The 21,378-nt window shown below is 46.5% G+C and overlaps 1 protein-coding gene across 2 annotated transcripts in view; it reads left to right on the forward strand.

Moving 5' to 3' along the window:
* Homer2 (homer scaffold protein 2) overlaps nucleotides 1-21,378 on the forward strand; it is a 103,499-nt gene that overhangs the window by 72,105 nt on the left and 10,016 nt on the right. Inside the window, exons 4-8 of one of the 2 annotated variants that reach the window (XM_052761502.1) lie at nucleotides 9,549-9,641; nucleotides 13,746-13,885; nucleotides 17,628-17,784; nucleotides 19,660-19,770; nucleotides 20,573-20,653. In XM_052761502.1, the coding sequence (XP_052617462.1) occupies nucleotides 9,549-9,641; nucleotides 13,746-13,885; nucleotides 17,628-17,784; nucleotides 19,660-19,770; nucleotides 20,573-20,653 (582 nt within the window). The remainder of the gene's footprint in view (nucleotides 1-9,548; nucleotides 9,642-13,745; nucleotides 13,886-17,627; nucleotides 17,785-19,659; nucleotides 19,771-20,572; nucleotides 20,654-21,378) is intronic. The other variant, XM_052761503.1, reaches the window with a different exon arrangement.

Raw genomic sequence — 21,378 nt, forward strand, 5'->3', positions numbered from 1 at the left:
CATTTTCCAGGGTCCAGTGTAGATGTGAGTCCAGGCCCCAGGGGTGTCCCACTGTCATCCCAATGGCAGGAAGCAGCAGCCACAGCTCCAGCACTGGCACCGTGATGTGTGCCCCAAAGGGGAGCTGCAGACGCCTCACCCAGTCTTCTCTGATGTGACTGCTAGAAGCCAGCTTTGAGTGGTCTTGTCGGGTGTGCTGGGACTTCTGAATCCTATCTTGTGACCTTAGGAGGATTCTAACCCCAAAGTGGAGTGATCAGATTTGCATTTCAGATATTCTTCCCCCCGCCCCTTTCTTAGAAGCAAGTCCGATTCAGTTCAGGGTAGAGCTGATAACGGTTTGAGGAAGAGATAGAGAATTTTAAAGAACTTTTAAAAATTGACAGGTCTTTGTCAGACAGATGAGGGAGGCCAAGACTCTGGGATGATGATGGATGGATGCTGACAGTGTCGTCTTCTGAAATGGGGGCGGGAGCAGGTGCAGTGTAATGGAGACCTCTGTCTGAAGTGGAGCATGGCTTTGTGTGCTTTCCAGGCCTGCCTGGTAGGGAGAGGAGAGACCAGGGAGCCCCCACTCATCACCCAGCACTCATGCCCACACCTTCTTCGTACCTGCAGGCCTCAGGCTGCCGGACAAGCATCTGGTGGTGTCTGAGCCATCTCAGCAAAGGCTTCTGCTTCTATCTAGGGCCAGAAGTTCCCTGGAGCCCAGAATAGTCTGAAAGAACCACTCATGGCTGCCGGGTCCACTCACTTTCACTCTGTAGAGGAAACCAGGCAGTGAAGACAGACAAAGGGAAAACATCCGTGAAAAGGAATCAAAAGGAAAGCTCCAAACAAAAGTAGGACAGTATGAAAGTTCAGTTCTTCCTGCCTTGGAGAGCTGAAAAGACCTTGATCCCTGCTACTTCCACTTCCTCCCAGACGAAGAAAATGTCCTATTATTAAGGAGGAGTGTCCGGTCTTCCTGAGTCACTCTGGCAATGCTGGCATCTCTGCTCTGTGACTGTGACCTGCCATCATCACAGAGAGTTCTGAAACAAGCTCTCAAATATGTCCTTTGTCCAAAATATTTCACGTCAGCGTTTCCCTTCTCTTTGAAGGGAACGATTAACCACACACCGATAAATTGCCATGAATAGAGACCAGCAGCCTCGACAAGTGGCAATTAGCTGGCACAGAGGGAGCCTGGGCCTGAGGGGTTCCTGAGGCTTGTGTGCTGGGGGACAGCTGTGACTGAATATCCCTGACTTCTCAGCACAGCCACCCACAGACCTACGAGGGGATCAGTAATCAGACGTTGTGGGCTGGACAATGAAACACCAGTGTGGACATTTTCACTTAAGAACGCTTTAAATGTACTTTTCTCTCTCCAGCCCCCAGAAAGAAAATAGATGCCTTGTGCTTAGCTTTCATTTAGAAGGACCACTCGACAGCCACCTCCCAGGAAGTATCACGCAGACACTTTTTGCTCTTTAGACAGGCTTTCCAAAAATAATAAAAGTTGTATATTCCTGGCTTGGAATTGGGGGCCGTGGGTCCACTGGAAAAGACACGATACTTCAGCCCACTGAGGATTGTTGTAACGGAGCATGCATTCTCTGCTAAGATAAGGTCATGGAAAGAGACCAAAGGAGGTAGACCATGAAGGTAGAGATGGTCATTAACATTTGGTCTTTCGTCATCTGACCTCACATGCCCACCATCCTGAGTTTCCTTCCTTCTCATTTATTGCAGACAAAGGAAACATGTTCTTTCATTAGGGCGAATAGCCCAGAATAGAACCTTCACTACTCTATGGTGGATGCATCTCAACCACATCCGCATGTGGCCTTTGCCACAATAATGTGGTGATTATCTTAACCGTCAACTTGACTCGGTGGAGACTCGCCTGAGAAAGGTCTCAATGAGGGACTGCCTATGTTATGTTGTCCTGTGGGTGTGTCTGTGGGGGACGGTCCTAATTAAGTTCATTGATGTGGGAAGACCCAGCCCACTGTGGGCAGCACCGTTCCCTAGGCAGGAGGTCCTCCACGGTGTGAGAGTGGGGAAGCTGAGCACAAGCAAGCACGTGAGCACGCGTCCGTTTCTCTCTGCTGCTGACTGTGGAGAGCTCCTGATGCTGTGACTGTCCCACAGTGATAGGGCAGAACATGGAATTGTGAGCTAAAACGAGCCTTTTCTCCCCTAAGTTGTCAGAGTATTTTAACCTCAGCAAGAAACATGGAACGAGGGCAGGGTCCCAGTGAGATGTCTCGGTTGATATAGGCGTCTGCCACCAAGTCTAATGACCCGAGTTCAACCCCTGGGACCCACATGGTGACAGGAGAGAAATGACTCCTGCAAGCTTTTCTCTGAGTGCCGCATGCTTGTCGTGGTACGTGTGTATACACGGTAAATAAATGCAATACAAATTCTAAATTAAAATCATCTCTTGCCCACATGTCCCCTTACGTTTCCTTTATTAATTCAGTATAGTCCTAAGAGTATGACCTAGCCTCATGTCTCCCGTGCATCTGATCTAAAGGCCAGTTTTCTACCTGGGGGGCTGTGAGGCATTCTTCTAATATATTTTAATTAGAGTGCTTTTGGCTACAAGTAACAGAAAAAAAGTAATCGCAGTGCTTAAAAGTATAGGATTATTCTTACTATGTAAAGAGAAGTCCTGAGACAGGCTGTTGCTTGCACTGTATGGTTGGTTTGAACAATAATGGCCCCCATAGGCTGATATATTTGAATGCTTTTTAGTCATCAGAGAGTGGCACTGTTTGAGAAGGATTAGAAGGATTAGGAGGTGTGGCCTTGTTGGAGGAAATATGTCACTGGGGGTGGGGCTTGGAGGTTTCAAGCTCATACCAGGCCCAGCATCTCTCTCTCTCTCTCAATCTCTCTTTCTCCCTCTCTCTTTGTCTCTTTCTCTCTCTGTCTCTCCCTCTCTCTCTGTCTCTTTCTTCCTCTCTGTCTCTCTGTCTCTCTCTCTGTCTCTCTCTGTCTCTGTCTCTCTCTCTCTCTCTCTCTCTGCCTATGGATCAGGATGTAGCTCTCAGCTACTACTCTAGTACCATGCCTGCCACCATGCTTCCACCATGATGATAATGTACTAACCCTCTGTAACTGTAAGCAAGTCCCCAATTAAATGTTTTCTTTTTAAGAATTACCTTGATCCTGGTGTCTCTTCACAGCAATATAACAGTGACTAAGACAATGTATGTGCATGTATGTATGTATGTATGTATGTATGTATTTTTGAGACAGGTTTCACTGTGTAGCCTGGGCTGGCCTCAAATTTGTCAGCCCCCTGCCTCTACCTTCTGAGTGCTAGGATTACAGGTGTACATCATCATGCCTACCTATGGCTGTTGCATTGAAGAGATTGTAGAGGAGGCAGGTATGGAAGTGTGACCCTTTAGGAGGCTATAGTACAAACCCAGGTCACACATGGCAGTGGCCTGGACCAGAAAAACAGCGAAGTGTCCACATGGATCAGATTCGGGATCTGTTGTGAAGGAGGACCCAAGTAAATGCTTCCTTTCCTAAGAGTGGCCTTGGCCGTGGTGTTTCCTCACAGCAACCGAACCGTGACTGAGACACCCTGGTTCCACACTGTCGGGTCTGAGAGTTGGCTGCCTCGTGTGAGTCTTCTCAAGCTGTACTCATCACATCTGCATTCAGGGGAGAAAGCAGACTGGAGTGGGGGAGAGGGGGTGTTAGAGGGTGGGGCCAGCACTTTCCTGAGAAACGCTGGGACAGAGGTCATCTTTGGCTCCCCTGTCAGCCCTGGGTCCTCAGCTCACCCCACCAAAATGAAATAAATTAGTAAAGTAGGTTGCCATTATCAGCCCAGACGGCTCTCATTCCTCTTCACTGATCCAGACAACTATGAGATTCTGTTAAGCTAACAGACAAAGAAATACTCAGTTTTTAATAGGCAAGCAATAGGGTCCAGGTCTTCCAGAGTGACCCCACTCCAAAGCAGGGACACATAAGATCAGTTGGTAATGGTCTCATTTTTCATAAACAATGATAATTTTGGTTAGAATTATTACAACTTTAGAAAATGATCTCAGAATTTAAAAAACAAAACAAAACGTGTATTTGGCAATATATTGCAGAAAACTCTGTTTTGAATATCTTTCGATCCATGAGTTTCACTATAGGAAGCTGTAAGGAAATATTGGTGGCAAGATGCAGCTTCTATGAGGAATTCCTTGCAGGATCAGAGAAAGAAACAGACAGACAAACTGAAAAATCCAACAACAACAAAAAATTCAACATAAGGAAACTGATTAACTGGACATGCTGATGTATGTCTTTAATCCCAGCACTTGAGAGGGAGAGGCAGGCAGATCTCTGAGTTCCAGGCCAGTCAGAGCTACATAGTGAGACCCTATATTAAAAAAAAAAAAAAAAAAAAAAAAGGATACGTGAATTGCTCTGGAAAGGGGAAATGAATGAGATTTCCATGAGCAAACTGGGGGTGATGGGGGAGCAATAGAGGGTAGGGGATGGAGAATGAGAGCATAAGGAAACGGGATGGTCGAGCTGGAACTGGACGGAGTGGGAGACCAATGAAAGAGATACCATGATAGAGGGATACATCATGGGGATAGGAAGAAACTTGGTGCTAGGGAAGTTTCCAGGAATCCCCAAGGATGACCCCAGCTTAGACTACTAGCAATAGTGGAGAGGGTGCCTGAACTGACCTACCCCAGTAATCAGATTGGTGAATACCCTAACTGTCATCATAGAGCCTTCATCCAGTAACTGATGGAAGCAGATACAGAGATCCACAGCCAAGCACCAGGCCGAGCTCCAGGAGTCCAGTCGAAGAGAGAGAAGAGGGATTCTATAAGCAAGGGGCATCAAGATCATGATAGGGAAACCCACAGAGACAACTGAACCAAGCTAGTGGGAACTCATGAACTTTAGACCAACAGCTGTGGAGCCTTGATGGGACTGGACTAGTCAGTCTATCTGCATAAGTGAGACAGTTGTGTAGCTTGATCTACTGAAGGGGCCCCTGGCAGTAGGATCAGAATCCATCCTTGGTGCATGAGCTGGCTTTCTGGAGCCCACTACCTATGGTGAAACACCTTGCACAGCCTTGAGGCAGGGGGAGGGGCTTGGACCTGCCTCAGCTGAGTGTGCCAGGCTCTGCTGACTCCCCATGGGAGGCCTTACCTTCTTGTAGGAGGGAATGGGGGGTGTTGCAGGGGAAGTCTGGGGAAGCGGGAGGAGGGAAGAGAGGGGGATCTGTGGTCAGTATGTAAAATGAATAAAAACTATTTCTTAATAAAAAAATTCCAAAAAAGGGAAATTGATTAAATATCCAGGATAATATTGTGTAGCAATTAAAGTAATTTAGTAGAAGAGCTTATAAATGCTTGGAAGTATTGACGCCATATTATTAATTTCAGAGGTGGTTATAAATGAGATATACAGCATCATTTCATTTTTTAAAAATGTGATGAATACATATATGCATATGGAAAGCTTATGTGATTAGTGCTCATCTCTGATGAGACCATAGGTTTTTAAAACATCTTTTGGAACTACTGAGATGGCTCAGCAGGTGTAAAGATGCTTGCCCCATGTCCTGAGTTTGATCCCCGGCGCCCACATGAAAGTGGAAGGTGAGAACTGACTCCGTAGGCCATCCTCTGACCCCCATACAGACACAGACATACACACACAGACACAATAATAGCAAAAAATTAAAACAGTATTTTTCTAAGCTTACAAGTGTATGTGATTTTTTAGTATAGTAAAGGAGAAATATTAGAAAGCTTTAGACCTGGAGGCAGTCTCTACCAGATGATAATTTTTTGAGGACTCCATACCTGGCTCTGCTCTCCCAGCAGTCAGAGACTGTGAAAGGATCGCTCCCCCCAGCCTCACAGGGCCTTGGATTGCTTCCACTTTTTCATTACTGAAGATAATGCTAGAATTATGATCATTATATTGAAGGCCCCTTTTTTTCGTATTCTCAATTATTTTCTCTGCGGTTTCCCAGAAGCGATATCACTGCGTCAGTAGGTATGAATATTTTTGTCACTCACAATATGTGCTTCCAAATTGCTGCTCAGTGGGGCTGTACCAAAACTCACTACCAGAAAGATCTCGCCAGCACTGGGGTTTGTGATTGTATTTAGTGTGCGCTAATTTTACAGGCAAAGAACAGCACCTCATTCTATTACTTCAGATTTCCAGCCAGGCCGAACAATCCTCCTCAGAGATCATTTATTTACTGTATTTTTACTCATGGATTTTGCCATTTATCTGTTGGCATTTTCATCTTGTGCAAATTCTGTGAAAAAATAAGTTTTTTGTTACATTGTCCTGTCCTGGCTGAGGGCATTTTCCCTGGCTCTTGTTTCCCTTCTGAGTTGAGTATTTTGTTTTGTTTTGTGTTGTTGTTGTTTTTTATTTCTGCACTCAAAGCTTTGAATGGTTATATAGTCAAACCTGTCATGTCTGTGGTTTTCTTTCATGGCCTCCAAGTTTAGAGCATTACTCTCCTACCCCTCAAGCAGCAGGCTGATGAAGGCTTGATTCTGTTTGCACCCCGGTCTGGTTTTTTTAAGTTGGTCTTTCTCGTAGCTGCCTTTTAACTCATCGGGGGCTCAGCACACTTTCCCACTTACCGTAGCTGGATAATCTTCTCTGTTTGCTGATCCTGCTGCCATCGGCTCACTGCTCAGGCGGTAGGGCCCGATTCTCATGGCTCCTTCTGCTCTGTTCTGTACCAGCTGGCAACACGGAGTTTTGTTTTGTTTGTTTAGTTTTTTGTTGTTGCTGTTTTGGGGGGTTGTTTTTGTGGTTTTGAGATAAGGTCTTACATTACACTCCAGGCTGACTTAGAACTCATTGTGTAGCCAAGGCTGGTTGGCTTAGAATTCTCAGTAATCCTTCTGCCTCAGGCTCTCAAGTGCTTAGATTATAGGCAGGAAACGCCATGCTCAACTTATAGTGTATTTTAAATGAGGACTTCTTCGAAATGTATCTGATAGGGCTTCTCTTGTTTATAAATATGCATTTTAAAGATTTATTTATTTTTTAAGACTTATTTACTTATTATATATAGTGTTCTGTCTGCATGTACGCCTGCACACCAGAAGAGGACACCAGATCCCATTATAGATGGTTGTGAGCCACCATGTGGTTGCTGGGAATTGAACTCAGGACCTCTGGAAGAGCAGTCAGTGCTCTTAACCTCTGAGCCATCTCTCCAGCCGCTATTTATTTTTATTTTATGTGTATGAGTGTTTTGCCCGAGTGGATGTATGAGCACCATCTTCATGCAGTACCTGCACAGGCCAGAAGGGGGCATCAGAACCCCCCGAAACTGATAATAGAAATGGTTGTGAGCTGCCTTGTGAGTGCTGGGAACCAAACCCCTGCCCTCTACAAGATCAACAAGTGCTCTCAACAGCTAACCCATCTCTCCAGTCCCATTCTCCTCTCTCACTACTTTAAAGCTTTTTTTTTTCTTTTTTTCCCTGAAATTTCCTTTTTCATTTGTGTCTGCTTGAATGTAAGCAAAATCCTTTATAAACTTGGAGTTCCTTTGTGGAGTGGGGCCAAGTCTTTGACATGATTGTTTCCTTTCTCAGTAAGCAGAAGCGCATCCATTCAAGAATAAACACATGTGCCTGGGACTGGCACGGGGTGGGGAGTGGAGAGGGCGGCGCAGTTTGCCAGAAGGAGAAGCAGGGCCCCTCCGCATCAGGGTTCCCCAAGGAGGCGGTAGTATTCTCCATTCCCAGGGAGTCTCATCTGTTTTAAGCAGCAGATAAAGTGATTTTCTTCTGACAGCTCTGGAGTGGTCAAGTCTGAAGCCCCCATGTCTGTAGCTTGCTTAGTAGGCCTGCAGGGGAACTCGGGCTGGAACAGGAAGGATGCCCTTTTCTGCTCACTCGGGGGCCTTCAGGGGAACGCAGGCTGGAACAGAAAGGATGCCCTTTTCTGCTCACACGGGCGCTCTGGGCTTGCCAGCACCCACTCTCTGTCAGGGTTCTGCTCAGAGGGCTGCAGCCTGCTGGCTTTTCTTGTCTCAGGGTTGCCCTTTTACCCCCGATTTATAATGCCGGCATCCTCTGTCAAGCCCTTCTCCGCACTAACAATATATTAAGTGACTCAGTCCCTTGCCAGTCAGTGGCGGTGAGCCAGCAACTGATAGGGTTTTCCTGTGACTTTAGGATTTTTAGAAAGATTCTTTAAATGTCCCCTTTAAATTACGTGTATATGCTTATCTGGGTGTGGATTTGTGCACTGAGTACAGCGCACAGAGACCCCAGAAGAGGGTGTGGGGTCCCCTGGAGCTGGAGTTACGGGTGGGTGTGAGCCGCCTGACATGGGTGCTGGGAACCAAACTCGGGTCCTCCACAAGTGCAGTTCGTGCTCTTAACTGCTGAGCCACCTCTCCAGCCCTGACTTTAGGACTTTTGAATTATGGAAATATTAAAACATTTTTAAAAAATAGAGAACAGAGCAACAAACAGTGCGCGTATCACCTAGATTCCAGTGTTCATTGTATTGGTTCCTTTCCTTATTGCTGTGATAAAAGCAACCCAAAGGAGGGTTTGTTTGGGCTCACGCTTTCAGGGTGGGGCGGACAGGAAGTGGCTGCCTGGTCCGGGTGCATCTGCAGACAGGAAGCAGAGAGCTGAATGCTGGTCCTCAGCACCTGCCCGCTTCATGTATTCTGAGATCCCAGCATATAGGATGGTATCTACATTCAGGGTGTGTCTTCCCGCCTCAGGTAAACCTCTCGGGAAACACTCTCGCAGACGTACAAAGAGGTGTGTCTCCTAGGTGGTTGCAAATCGAGTCGAGCTGACACTGATGGTTAACCATCACATCAGCACTTTGTCACGTTTCCTCATTCTTGCTGAAGCATTTAAAAGCAAATTATGTGATAATTAAAGATCTAATCATAGGCTATTTATTGCATTTTTCTATTTTTGTACCTAAAACTACCCCCCCCCCCCAATATTTTAGGCGTTTGTTTTGTGGTTGCTGCTGCTGTTGCTTGTTGGGGTCTAATTGTTCATATCAGGCTGCCCTAGACTTCTTTATATGGCATGAGCTGGCTTTGAACTTTCAATTCGGTCACCTCAGCCTCCCAAGTTCTGGAGTGCCAAGTATGCATGCTCCACCAAACCCAGCCTCGTTTTCCTTTCTCATGGCGTTAACTTCCAAGTTCTTGAATCCCTTTAATGGAGTTTGTGGATCTTCCCTCGGGTTTCTTCAGTGGGGGAGCTATTAGGTACTGTTAACCAGAGGATTGCCAATTTGTGCTTTCTCTTAGTTAACTGCATCCAGCTGGCATCAGTAACTTTGAAACTGCTTCCCATCTGACGGTGGCCATAGTGTTTAGTGGAAAAGGGGATTTCTTGTCTTTGTTTCCTTTTAATGACAGATAAAGATTTTCCGCCATTTGTACCTAATTTATAGGCTTAAAATGGATACAAAATAATAAAGGTAGCTACTGAATATGACCAGGAATAAGATTAAAGTAAGTCCTAATAACTGTTCTGCATGTTCAGTTTGCAGAGAAATTCCAGGAGGTAAAAGAAGCTGCCAGACTCGCCAGAGACAAGTCCCAGGAGAAAATTGAGACCTCGAGTAATCATTCCCAAGTAAGTCATTTGTCCCTGAAATAAATATGAGTGTGATCAGTAATTGAGATTCCTTATTCCTTGTCACTCTTGGCAAGAAACAGGTAATTTTAGCAGCAGGGCATTCTGAAGGCATTTTTCAGCTGTTAGCCTGCTCTCCAAGAGATGAAGTGACATGTTTTTTATGAGACTTTGGAACTTCTCCGGTGTAGGACTGTATTCTTGACAGAGAACTGTTGATACACTCAACTCTGAGTTGCCTGTTCCCAGGCCAGGGAGAGCTTGTGCAGTCACTACGTTTAAAGGTCACACTGTAACTAGTGGTAGAATGCTTACTTAGTCTGTTCAAGACCAGGCTTTGTGCCCGCACTGCAGAACGGGGCGGGGCTTGGTTAGTGCACAGTGTCTATGCTAAGGCCCATCATGCTAGGTCAAGGGCAATGTTGTGCTTTCTTGAACTCTAGCAACCTTGAGGAGAGGCAGTGTGAGTGGTGAGGCAATGTTTGATGACTGTTGGGAAGTCCATAGTGAGATGTTCTTCAGTGACTGCAGGCACCTCCTGCTCACTAGGGAAAACGCTTAACTGAGGACAGGTGGGAGGTGGTATTCCTGCACGCTCTAAGTCTGAAGAGATCTGGCTTTGCCAGGATTTGAGTAGTCTGTCTGCTTAAAAGTGTGATAATGATGGCTGTAAAAGACCCATTTAACCTGAGATTTAAAAAATACTAGCGTGTCTGGTGTCTTTGTTGATGAGAGAAGGCTTGACCATCTTATAGCTAGAGACAGGGAAAGGGAGACTCCAGGAGCAGACATGGGATTTGGAGTAAGCATGATGGATGAGCCAGACAACCTGGGTATCTGCCTTGTACACTTCTGCATCGGGTATGGAGATAAAGCCTGGAGATGCTGTGAGACCGGGGATTCCTCATTATCATCCATTTCATTAGCTAGGTGGTCAGCAGACATCGGAGTCGTTATATGACTACTGATGTGGAGTTGACGTGAGCATGATGTAAGAGCGTGCTGCGGGATGTGTCTCAGGAGAGTGCTGGGGGGGAGGGGTTGGCGCGGAGAACTCTTTGGCCTGGGAAGCTGTGGTGCAAGTGAGCAAGGGTTGGCTGGAGGGCACAGCGCCTAGGAAAGAACCAGGAAGACCAGGCACCTGAAATAGTTGTGTTCAACACCCGACCTGACCACGAGCCAAACAGAATAGCTGAAGCCTGGGACATAAGGAAAAGAGGAGGTCGGGAGTGAGAGCTCTGGACAGGAGAGCCCTCAGCAATCACTCGGGATGAGAGAGTCCGCCGGGGCTCTGGTTTGGCCGGCAGACTTGGTGCCTGCCCACACTTTGTCTTTGGCTCGCAGTAAAAAAAGACAATCCAGGTAGATTTATGGGATTGACCATATGCCAGGCTCCAGGTGGACGGGAACTTCCCCGGACCTTTCTAAATAGTCCTTAATCCAAGTGACAGCTTGATTTCGTGGAGTAATTATTGAGTAATCACCTAGGGTGAGTTCTTGAAATGGAAATGTGGGTAGAAACTATAGACATTTTCTCTTTGTTTTTTGTTTTTTAAATTTTATGTTTAATCATGTGTGTATGTGTATCTGTATGCCATGTGTTGGGGGTGGCCGAGGAGACCAGTAGTATCAGATCCACTGGACCTGGGGTTGCAGGCTGTCATAAATCACCTGATTCACGTGCTGGCAATTGACCTGGGGTCCTCTGGAAGAGTACCACACCCTCTTAACCACTGAGCCATCTCTTCAACCCCCACGCCCCATGGGCATTTTTAAAACTTCTTAAAGCTTCCTCAGAAGTGGTCCCTAACAAGCACAAGGCCCCGAGTTCAAACCCCAGCACTGGAAAACAAGCTCAAGGCCGTGCGCTGTATCGCCACTGGAGGATGGGTTGGTAGTATTCGAAAGTGTATATTTTTATTATACCTTGCTAGTACATTTCTTTGTATTGTTCTTTTTAACCTTTCAAGAAAATACTTTGTAAGTCGTGATCATTTCCTCCTGGTTTCCAGTATTCACTTTCAAAACTGCTTTAATGCTCTAGTAATATTCCAGTTTGTATCATGCCTTATTCCCTTAACCTCCTACAATTTGGGACAGCTGGTTGGTTTTTTTTGTTGTTGTTGTTGTTGTTCTCACTAACATAAATACCATGGTGATGAACATCCCTCCCCATCTCTGAGCATTTGATCGTTCTCTGCAGGATAAATTCTGGAAATGGAAACACGGGTTGAGGTGTGGGCATTTAAAGTATTGAGGTGTCTCCTCTTAGCCTACAGCGTGTTGAGTTCCGACTCCCACCAGCAGTGAGTAAGGCTTTTTCTTCCCACACCTCACTAAGAAAACTTGTTGATTTGACAGATGGAAAGTGTACCTCCATTGGCTTTTTCCATTTCTAGAGACACTGAATGTTTTTATGCTATTGGTTACATGCATTTCTTTTTTTTGTAATTATCAATAGTCTTTCTTTCCTTTTAAAAAGAGTTAAAGTATTCATACATCATTTTCTAAGGGATTTACATATTTTAATATACTATTAAATATGTAATACAATATTTTATTAATTCTTTGAGACTTTCATATAATGTATTTTGATCATATTCACCTCCCAACTCCTCCCATATTCACCCCCACGTCCTCTCCCAACTTTTGTCCTCTCTCTCTTTCTTCCTTTCTTTTTTCTTAAATAACCTACCAAGTCCACTTTGTGCTCCCCTTATACCTTTGGATGTGACAATGTCCACTGGCCCATGGCTGACCTACCTGGGGCCACACCCTTAGAGAAAACCCGTTCCCCCTCCTCCACAAGACACCGACTGTCAGTAACTCCCCAGTTAGAGGTAAGGGCTCTTGAACCCCGCCCTCCATGCTTGGCTGTTGACTGGCTTGATCATATGCCTGGTCAGACAGCCGCAGCTGCTGGCTTTACACACTTTTTAATATGTGTGAAAATGTTGGACTCATCCTGTGTAATGACCCTCAGTGCCCAAGTGTTTGGTTTTGGCCCCTACTTCTGCTGCCTGGCCCATGTTTTAAAGGCAATCCAAGGTATCTTAATAGATCCAAAAATATTTCAGTATGTAACTCTAAAAAATGAGGATTCTTGGGCCAGCAGGTCAGAGTACTTGCCATACAAGCCTGATGAGCTGAATGACTTCTGCTCAGTCTAAGGAACCTGCAGCTGAAGAGAATGGATTCCTGAACGTTCTTCTCTGACCTCCACATATGTGTTTGCACGTGTATGCAAATTTTTTACAATGTAAATAAAATCTTAATTTTAATGTAAGAAAATAGCTCAAGAGATTTTCAACATGGAAAAGATCTTTAAATTTCACTTTTAATACCTGCTGCATATATTTTCCCTGGGGTTTTGTTTGCATTTTAATTTTATTTATGACTTCTGTTTTGTAGTGCAGAAATTTAAGTTAGTTAAATTTATACATTACTCTCTTCACACTGCCTCTGTGCCTATTGGAGGCTAAATAAGATCTCAGATCGTATTCAAGACTAGATGAGGTTTTCCTCCTGGTGGTTGGTTTGTTACAAAAAAACACTTCAGGATATTCATGAGAATGCTAAGCAGTATTGAAGCCAGCAAACACTGTATCTGGTTCCTGTGTTTTTAATAAATACGTTGGTCTAACTCTCCATAGCCGGGATCTGTACGTCAGCTCTGTTTCTGATACTCTTTCTGTATCCTCAAGGATTTGCTATTCCTCGGGCTCTTTGTTTTTTAAAGCAATCCCTTTGTCAATTGTAACTTCTGTCCTGGGGTAGTTAGGGGACCAGGTATTCAAGCTTGGCAGGCAGGGATTGAACACAGAAAATAGGAACTTAAAGTTTGAATTAAAAAGCTCTGAGTGGTGACCCAGGTATTATGTTGTTAGTAAATTCCAGACTTTATGAACTCTGTGTGGTGTGTTTGGGGTTTTTAAGTCCTAGGATTATTGTCTTGGTCAGCCTTTTTGCTGATTGGTCTACACTGTATTCTGGTTCAATGAGTCGGTTTGTCCAGACTCATAAACACATATTTTCTCATTATGCCTAATTTGCTGCCAATGTAAGGACAAGCAGTAACATGTGAAGATAATTCACTTTGGCCAGGAATCTGGGCGTGAAACCCCATCTTCCACTCAGGCATCCAGCGTCAACGGGACGGATGATGAGAAGGCCTCGCATGCGAGTCCGGCTGACACCCACCTCAAGTCTGAGAATGACAAACTGAAGATCGCTTTGACACAGAGGTGAGGCTGCTTCCAAATCCACACCCTCTGTTCTTTACGCTCTGTTTTCCCTGGAAGCCTTTCCGGCTGGGCAGGGTTTCCGGAACTGGAAGAGAAGACTGTCCTGCTCGGAGAATCACATTTTACCTCCTCCTCGGTAAACTCAACTTTACCAGTTGGCTTCACTGTCTAGCTGTCAGGCCAATCATTCAGTGTGTATGAGTGTGTTAGTGAGAGGAAGTGTGTGTGGAGGATATAATTATGTGTGAATGTGTGTGAGAGAGTCTGTTTTGTTTTTTTAAGAGAAATATTTACCATTTATTCATCTAGGACAAGAAAGAGTTAAGCATCCAAGAGAAGCATATAAAACCCTAAGAAATGTCAGCTCTCTTTGAAAAGCCAACACCCACGCTCTCAGGTGTGCCCTGTGCCTTCCTATTAACCACTGTGCTTAGGATCTATGAAAAATACCTTTCAATAAACTCCAATTCTGCTTTAAAAAAATCTAAAATATGAAAAATAATATGAAATCACATACAAAACCAATAATAATCCTATCTATAAAAAGGATAGGATAGTATTTGAAAAAGAAGTTTCCTTTACAGAATTAACTAGAACCATAAACCCATGGGAATAAAGTTGGTGAGGAGCATCCAGGATGACGTCAGCACATGGTTTCGGCTGCTGTTTTGAAGCAGGATCTTTAGCATGAGTAAGCCCCACCTCGCTCTGTAGCTGAGGACAGTCTTAAACTCCAGTCTCCCTGCCTCTGCTTCACCGGTGCCAGGATCATAAACACGCGTCACTTTAAAGTGATTTTTGAGGGTCACAAATGAATGATTTAACACGTCAACATATGATTTCTGGTCTTTAAAAATATTTATGGGGAAAGATGAGAGGGGAAATTTTTATGGAGACTCGCGAGATGGCTCACCGATAAGAGTGCTTGCTGCTCTTGCAGAGAACTTGAGGTCCGTTGCCAAAACCCGCACCGGGTGCCCCATAATTGCCTGTAACTCCAGCTGCAGGGGATCCAGCACTTTCTTTGGCCTCTGAGAGCCCCGGCACACATGTGGCACACGCACAAATAAAAACACAAGTCTTTAAACATATTTATAGTTAACACATAGTTCTACATACTTACTGCATACGGTGTGACATCAAATGAACATAATGTGTGACGATCAAATCAGAGTCAGCCGTCCCTCACTCCAAACCCAGGTGGCTTCAGTTGAGAAGAGGTAGGAAGCAGGGTGGTTCTCAAGGTTTGGGTTTCTTCTAAGTGGTTCTGTACGTTAACAGGACACCCATACTGATGACAAAAAGACTGACATTTTAAATGACAACACAAGCTATTGTGTTTCTGGGTCTTCAGGACTGGCCTTGGTACCTTCCGACTTATTCTGCTCACCTGGCTGGGGGCTTTGGCCAGATGCCTTCAGTCTCCTTGTGGCTAAGAAGGTTCTCTGCTCTCCCTAGACTTCCCCACGTCAGAGCCGGCTCACCTTCAGGCCTGTCCGGTCTAAATGCCTGTTGAGGACACTAGGCACAGTTAGTAAAGTGACTCCCTGCCAAGGTCACGCGGTTAAAGCGAGCCTTTCCATCTCCCAGGTCTGCCTTGTTTGCACTCAGCCCTGCAGATAGTCTGTAGCCAGCCGCGCCCCAGCTGGAGCCCCCAAAAGGGCTGCCATTCACTGGCCTCGCTCAGCATCCTAGCTGCCGCTTGGAACGTAACTCCTGTGGGCTGACCTAGAAATTCCAGAAAGCACAAGAGACTTTTAGATCCCACCTTCTGCGTCTGGATGCTGGTTCTTTTTAGGTGCTTCAAAGACAAAACTGACCAGTCTCTTTTCTTACCTATCTTTGGTTGTTTAACTCACAGTGGGATGCCCAGATGAAAATATTCCAACTCCAAAAATAAATGTTTTCAAGTCCAAGTTCAGTGAAAAGCAAGTTAAAGGAATAGCCCTGAAGCCATTCCCCTAAATTGGCTTAATTCTCAATCATCACCTCTAAAATTCATCAGATAAAAACATGTTACTGGGTTTTTTATTCAGTCTGTGGCATTTAAACCCGAAAGCATGCATTTCCCAATCAAATCATAGATTTATGAGGCAGTAGATAGAAAGATAACACTGTTCAGATATGGTGTATATATTTCAATTTTTTCTTTCAGTCATTAGAAAATGGGCATTCCTCAGCTGAGCAGAAATTCTCTGTGTGTGTGTGTGCAGGTTCCTGTGTGTGGAAGTGTGCATGCACTTGAGTGAATATATGTGTGTGGGGGTGTTGTATGTATGCATGTATGTGAAGACCAAAAGTCAACTTTGTATGTTGCTCCTCAGGAATCCTCTACCTTGGAGACAGAGACAGACATCGAATACTGTATGTGTCTGTAGAGAGCGAGACTGACTTACTGTGTGTGTCTGTGTGAATGGGGTACGTGCATGTGTGTGGGGTGGCATGCACCTATGCGGACGTACAGAAACCAGAGGGGATGTTGGCGTTTTCCTCTATCACTTTCTACCTTATTTTTTGAGTCAAGGTTTCTTGCTGAAACCTGAAGCTCCTGATTTGGCTGGGGTGGCCCACCCTTTGATACGGTTCCTGTGATCCGGTTCTGTCTCTGGCCCTCAAAGCTGGGATTACAGGCACATGTGGCTATCTGCGCCCAGCTTTTACATGGATGCTGGGGAATGGAACTCTGGTCCTCTTGCTTTCACGGCAATCACTCTTATCCCGTGAGCCACCTTTCAGCCCCATTTTTGTTTTTCTGTTTTATTTTAGACAGGTCTCTCTGTAGCTCTGGCTGTCCTGGAACTCACTCTGTAGACCAGACTGGCTTCAAACTTAGAGACATCCACCTGCCTCTGCCTCTCCAGTACTGGGATTAAAGGCATGCGTCACGATGCCTAGCTCCCATTTTGTTTTGTTTGTTATGGTTTTTTTTTTTTTAATTTTGAGATGGGGTTTTTACTGAATTTAGAGCTTACCAATCATCTAGACTGTACAGCCAATGAGTCCCCGAGATCCTACTGCCTCTGCCTCCCACCACGGGGATTACATCATGCACCACTGTCCCTGGCTTTTACATGTGTGCTATAAATCAAACTCGGGTCCTCACGCCCATGTGACAAGCCCTTCAGAGACTGAGCAGTCACTGCAGCTGTGTGACAAGCCCTTCAGAGACTGAGCGGTCACTGCAACTGTGTGACAAGCCCTTCAGAGACTGAGCGGTCACTGCAGCTGTGTGACAAGCCCTTCAGAGACTGAGCGGTCACTGCAGCTGTCAGCAGAACGTCCTGTGGGTTTGTCCTTTCCAGCTCTGCTCCATCACCTCAGGTCACATTCGTTATTGCAACTCTCTGGACTCCAAGACACAGAAATGAAAGGGGACAAAGCGGAGCAATGACCCAGGGAGGCCTGGTTCCGTTTGTTGGAAGGGTCTTCTCTGGGCACAGAGATCAAAGGTGAAACAGGAGGCCGTGTGTGCTCTTAAGAGCGGAGCTACCCCTGCCTTCTTCTAGGGCAACTCTTTAAGAAAATGACTGGATAAGGTGACATGTTCCCACTAGAAAGAGACTCCAGGCCCCCTGGGCAGTTGGTGCGAACAAACCCAACGGGAATGAGCTGACTGGTAGACAAGGGTTTGAGCTTCCCTTGGGGTGAGCCGAGGAAGGGCAGAGTTCCCATCCCCCGGCAGATGGAGGTGCGGTGTGATGGACACCACTCCTAATCTCTGCCCTCCCTCGTCCCCCTACAGTGCTGCCAATGTGAAGAAGTGGGAGATTGAGCTGCAGACCCTGCGGGAGAGCAATGCCCGGCTGACCACAGCCCTGCAGGAGTCGGCGGCCAGCGTAGAGCAATGGAAGAGACAGTTCTCCATCTGCCGAGATGAGAATGCCCGGCTCCGAAGCAAGGTGGGCTGACAGAGGGCCCGGGCAGCCGGAGTGGGCCGTGGGGGAAGAGCCGCTGGAGGCCCTTTTCCCCTGTCCTCGTTAGCCTCCACCCCACAGGCAGGAGAACGCCGTTTTTATCTTCTCCTTGAACATCTTCCTGTCTCTCCTAGCGGGATCAATGGTATCAATGATTGACTTTGCATTCCTAAGGAAGAGAAAAGTGAAGCAAAACCCCCTCCCAAGGGTCCCCCCATAGTCCTCCAGGCTGGCCTTTTGCTGTAGGTGAGATTCCCTTAGCATCTCTGTGGCTTGGGCTTTCCAGTGGAGGAAAGGGAACCCAAGGATAAATGAGAAAATTGATCCAGGATGCTGAGGAGTCTATTTCCACAGAAACCCTGCTCCCATCCAAATCATTTTTTCTAAAGATGTAAATTTGGAAGCCAAAGGAAGAATATACGTTTAGTAGGAGAACGTGGGTGTTCTGCGCAGAGCTTTCTGTTGTCCGACTCTGATGACTGAGGGTTTAAATTGTCCTCACAATTTCCCTGTAACCAACCCTCCGGTCACCTTCATCTGTTGTTCTGCGGCACTGATATGGAAGTCTGGGATGCTCAGAGACGCCCCTGGAGAGGTTCTCAGGTTTCTGTTTAGACTGTATTATGTATGAGCCCTGTAAGTGCAGACTTTTGGGGGGATCTGTCCCTTGACCCACATGTATCCTTTGCCCTGACTGGCCTGGGCGGAGCCACTGTGGCGGAGCCCGACTCCATCTCCTTCCTTGAGTGCTAATTACCACAGAGCTGCCTTGTGTCATTTTTATTTCCCATCCCTGTGATGAGCAGGCTGACAGTCAGGGCACCGGGCCAGTTGCTGACTTTGCGTGCTCCTATCTGAGCCCTGGCTGGTCTGCCTGCTGGAGGGATCAATGGCACCTCCTTTTCAAGCAAAGAGCTGATTTTCTCCCTCTGGTCTGAGCGTGATAGCCAAATGCAGTGCTGAGGTGTGGGGTAATGTCACCCAGAGTCCGGGAGGGCATGGGCCTCCCTAGGACGAGCTCTTTGAGTCCTTGATTTCCAGGCTGGAGGTAGAAGTTGGGATCATCAGTGTCAGTGGGGCTGAGGGTTTAGGTCCTGAGGCTTGGTGCGGCCACCACTAAGAAGAGGCGTTGTGTCAAAAACTGGCTTTGTCTGAGTGTAGCAATCAGTGTGGCTGCTTTGGACTATATATTGGCTCCACTCCTGCTACCCGCTCTGCACACGCATTTTGGTTTCCACAAAATGCTGAGCAACTGATGAGAGTGTCAGTATGTGAGGACTCTGTACTCTGCCTGATTAGCCTTTTCCAGGCTCAGGCCCATGAAAAGATGCAGTACTGGAGTTTGCTAGTCAATCTTAAAGACAATACCCCCATACACTGCTCCCCAGCCAGGACCTTTCTGTGAGTATCAGTGGGTGGGGGTCATCTTGAGCTGCAATGATTGAGATGTCTTTGATTTCCTGTCCAGCAGCATTGTTAAATTCTACTCGGCCACCTTAAACCCTTGAGATGAAACTAAGTAATTCAGAACATGATTAAAATGATGTCAAAGCCATTCTTGGGGAAAACAGATCAATTCAGGGGACGTCTGGCCTGGGACAGATATGTAAAGCGATCCTGAACCTACTCCCACATGGCCATAAAGAAACCCAGAAGCCCAGCACACAAGCCGGGTTTCATGCCTTACTGGCCCCGCTGACAAGCAGGGGCAGACAGCACAGGGGAGCTGCGTGGTGCCTGCTTGGGGAAAGCAGAGAAGTGGGGTCGTCCATGGCTCATTTGAAATGAGAGCATGAAAGGAGTCAGGGCAAGCTCGTGTTCAATGATTAAACCTCACCCTCGCCCCAATTGTCCTTTAAGATCGAGCAGCTGGAAGAGCAGTGCAGTGAGATAAACAGGGAGAAGGAGAAGAACACCCAGCTGAAGAGCAGGATTGAGGAGCTGGAGTCAGAGCTCCGAGAAAAGGAGACGGTGAGTAGAGAGCGCTAAGTGGGGCCCTCGGTGACCCTGGCCTTGCACGGTGACCTCTGTGACCTGCGCCCCTGGCAACTGCCTGGACTCCAGGACAGGGAATCAGGACTTGCACCATGGCTCAGCTTCTCCAGAACCAAAACCTCACACTGGCCCTTGCAGCATGTGTCTATGGCACTCTAGAGTGAACTGGGGGTGGTGGACATAGCTCAGAAGGTCGGGTGCTTGCCTAGCATTCAGGAAGCCTTGGGGTTTGATCCCAGTACCATGTAAACCCACCATGGTGGCATGCGCCTGTAATCCCAGAGCTCAGGTGTAGAGGCAGGAGGATCAGGAGTTCAAAGGCCATCTTCATTGAGGCCAGCCTGGGATGCATAAGATGCTACCTGGGAAAAGAAAAAAGAAAAAAAAAAAAAAAAAAGAGAGTTCCCAAAAGCCCTGGACGGTCTTAAAGATCACCCACCAGCAGAAGAGGCGTCTGCAGTCAGGCTCCCACAGCTAGTGTTTCCATTCTCAGAGGCACAACACTGGAACATGGATAAGTTAACGAATCCTCCCTAGGCCTCAGTTTTCCCCGCTTCAAAACAGCAATTCACAGTTTGTCAGATTTCATGCGATGATGCATCTAATACACCACACCCTTAGAGTCATCTGATGCTTCAGAATAACACTCCTCCATTGTTATTCATGTGAGCAAGACAGGTTCCAAGACCCACTAGTACACACACAACTCAGCAATTTTCAAGAGTATGTTTTTAATCTGGAGTGTGTGTGTGTGTTTAAAATTTTCTGTCTCCCCCAGGAGTTGAAAGATCTCCGAAAACAAAGTGAAATCATACCTCAGCTCATGTCCGAGTGTGAATATGTCTCTGAGAAATTAGAGGTAAGGGGATGTGAGTTGGTCCTGAGGTGATTGGCATGTCCCTGATTTCTCCACTCTCCCTCAGTTTTACATCTAGGAGGGTCAAGGGTGGGTTTCTGCTTACAAAATGCTATGATTGTGTATCACAAGCACCCCTGGGGGCTGCCTCAACAGTGTTGGGTTTTTGGTTTCTCCACTTAACAAACAGAGAATGGGTGACAGAAAACCCCTGCAGAACCACAGCTGATTAGGAAAGGGGCAGATGGGTAGCTTGGATGTACCGGGTCAGGTACAAGTTCACCTTGGCCGCTCCCCACCTCGTGACTTCGGGTGCTGACCTTAGACAGGCCTTCTTCACTGGCATCACCTTCCTGTCCGCAAAATGAAGGGTTTTCTTCACCCCTGGTGTCTCCTCACTTCAGTCCCCTTGAGATACACAAGGGGCACTTTCTTGAATTGCACAACCCCAGTTACAGCTGTATTGGTAACCAGTTGCTGGGCACATGTTCAAGAAAATCCTAGTTTAAGCCCACAGAATAAAGCTCTTCTATGGCACTAAAAGCCCTCCCTCACGAAGGACTGGAGGTTAGCCCGGGGCCGAGGAGGGCTCTTGTGGAGCCAAGGAAGCAGGCCCCGTTTGTTCTGGCTTTGGTAGGATATAAATGACAGGCGGTCTCTGCCGACCACTCCGGGACTGGGTCCCAGATGTCAAAGCTTCTCTGTTGGAATCTTTGGGAAACCCCTTG

This window comes from Peromyscus californicus, unplaced genomic scaffold, assembly GCF_007827085.1.
Source record: "Peromyscus californicus insignis strain IS unplaced genomic scaffold, ASM782708v3 Scaffold_4__1_contigs__length_199733344, whole genome shotgun sequence".
Lineage (NCBI taxonomy): Eukaryota > Metazoa > Chordata > Mammalia > Rodentia > Cricetidae > Peromyscus > Peromyscus californicus.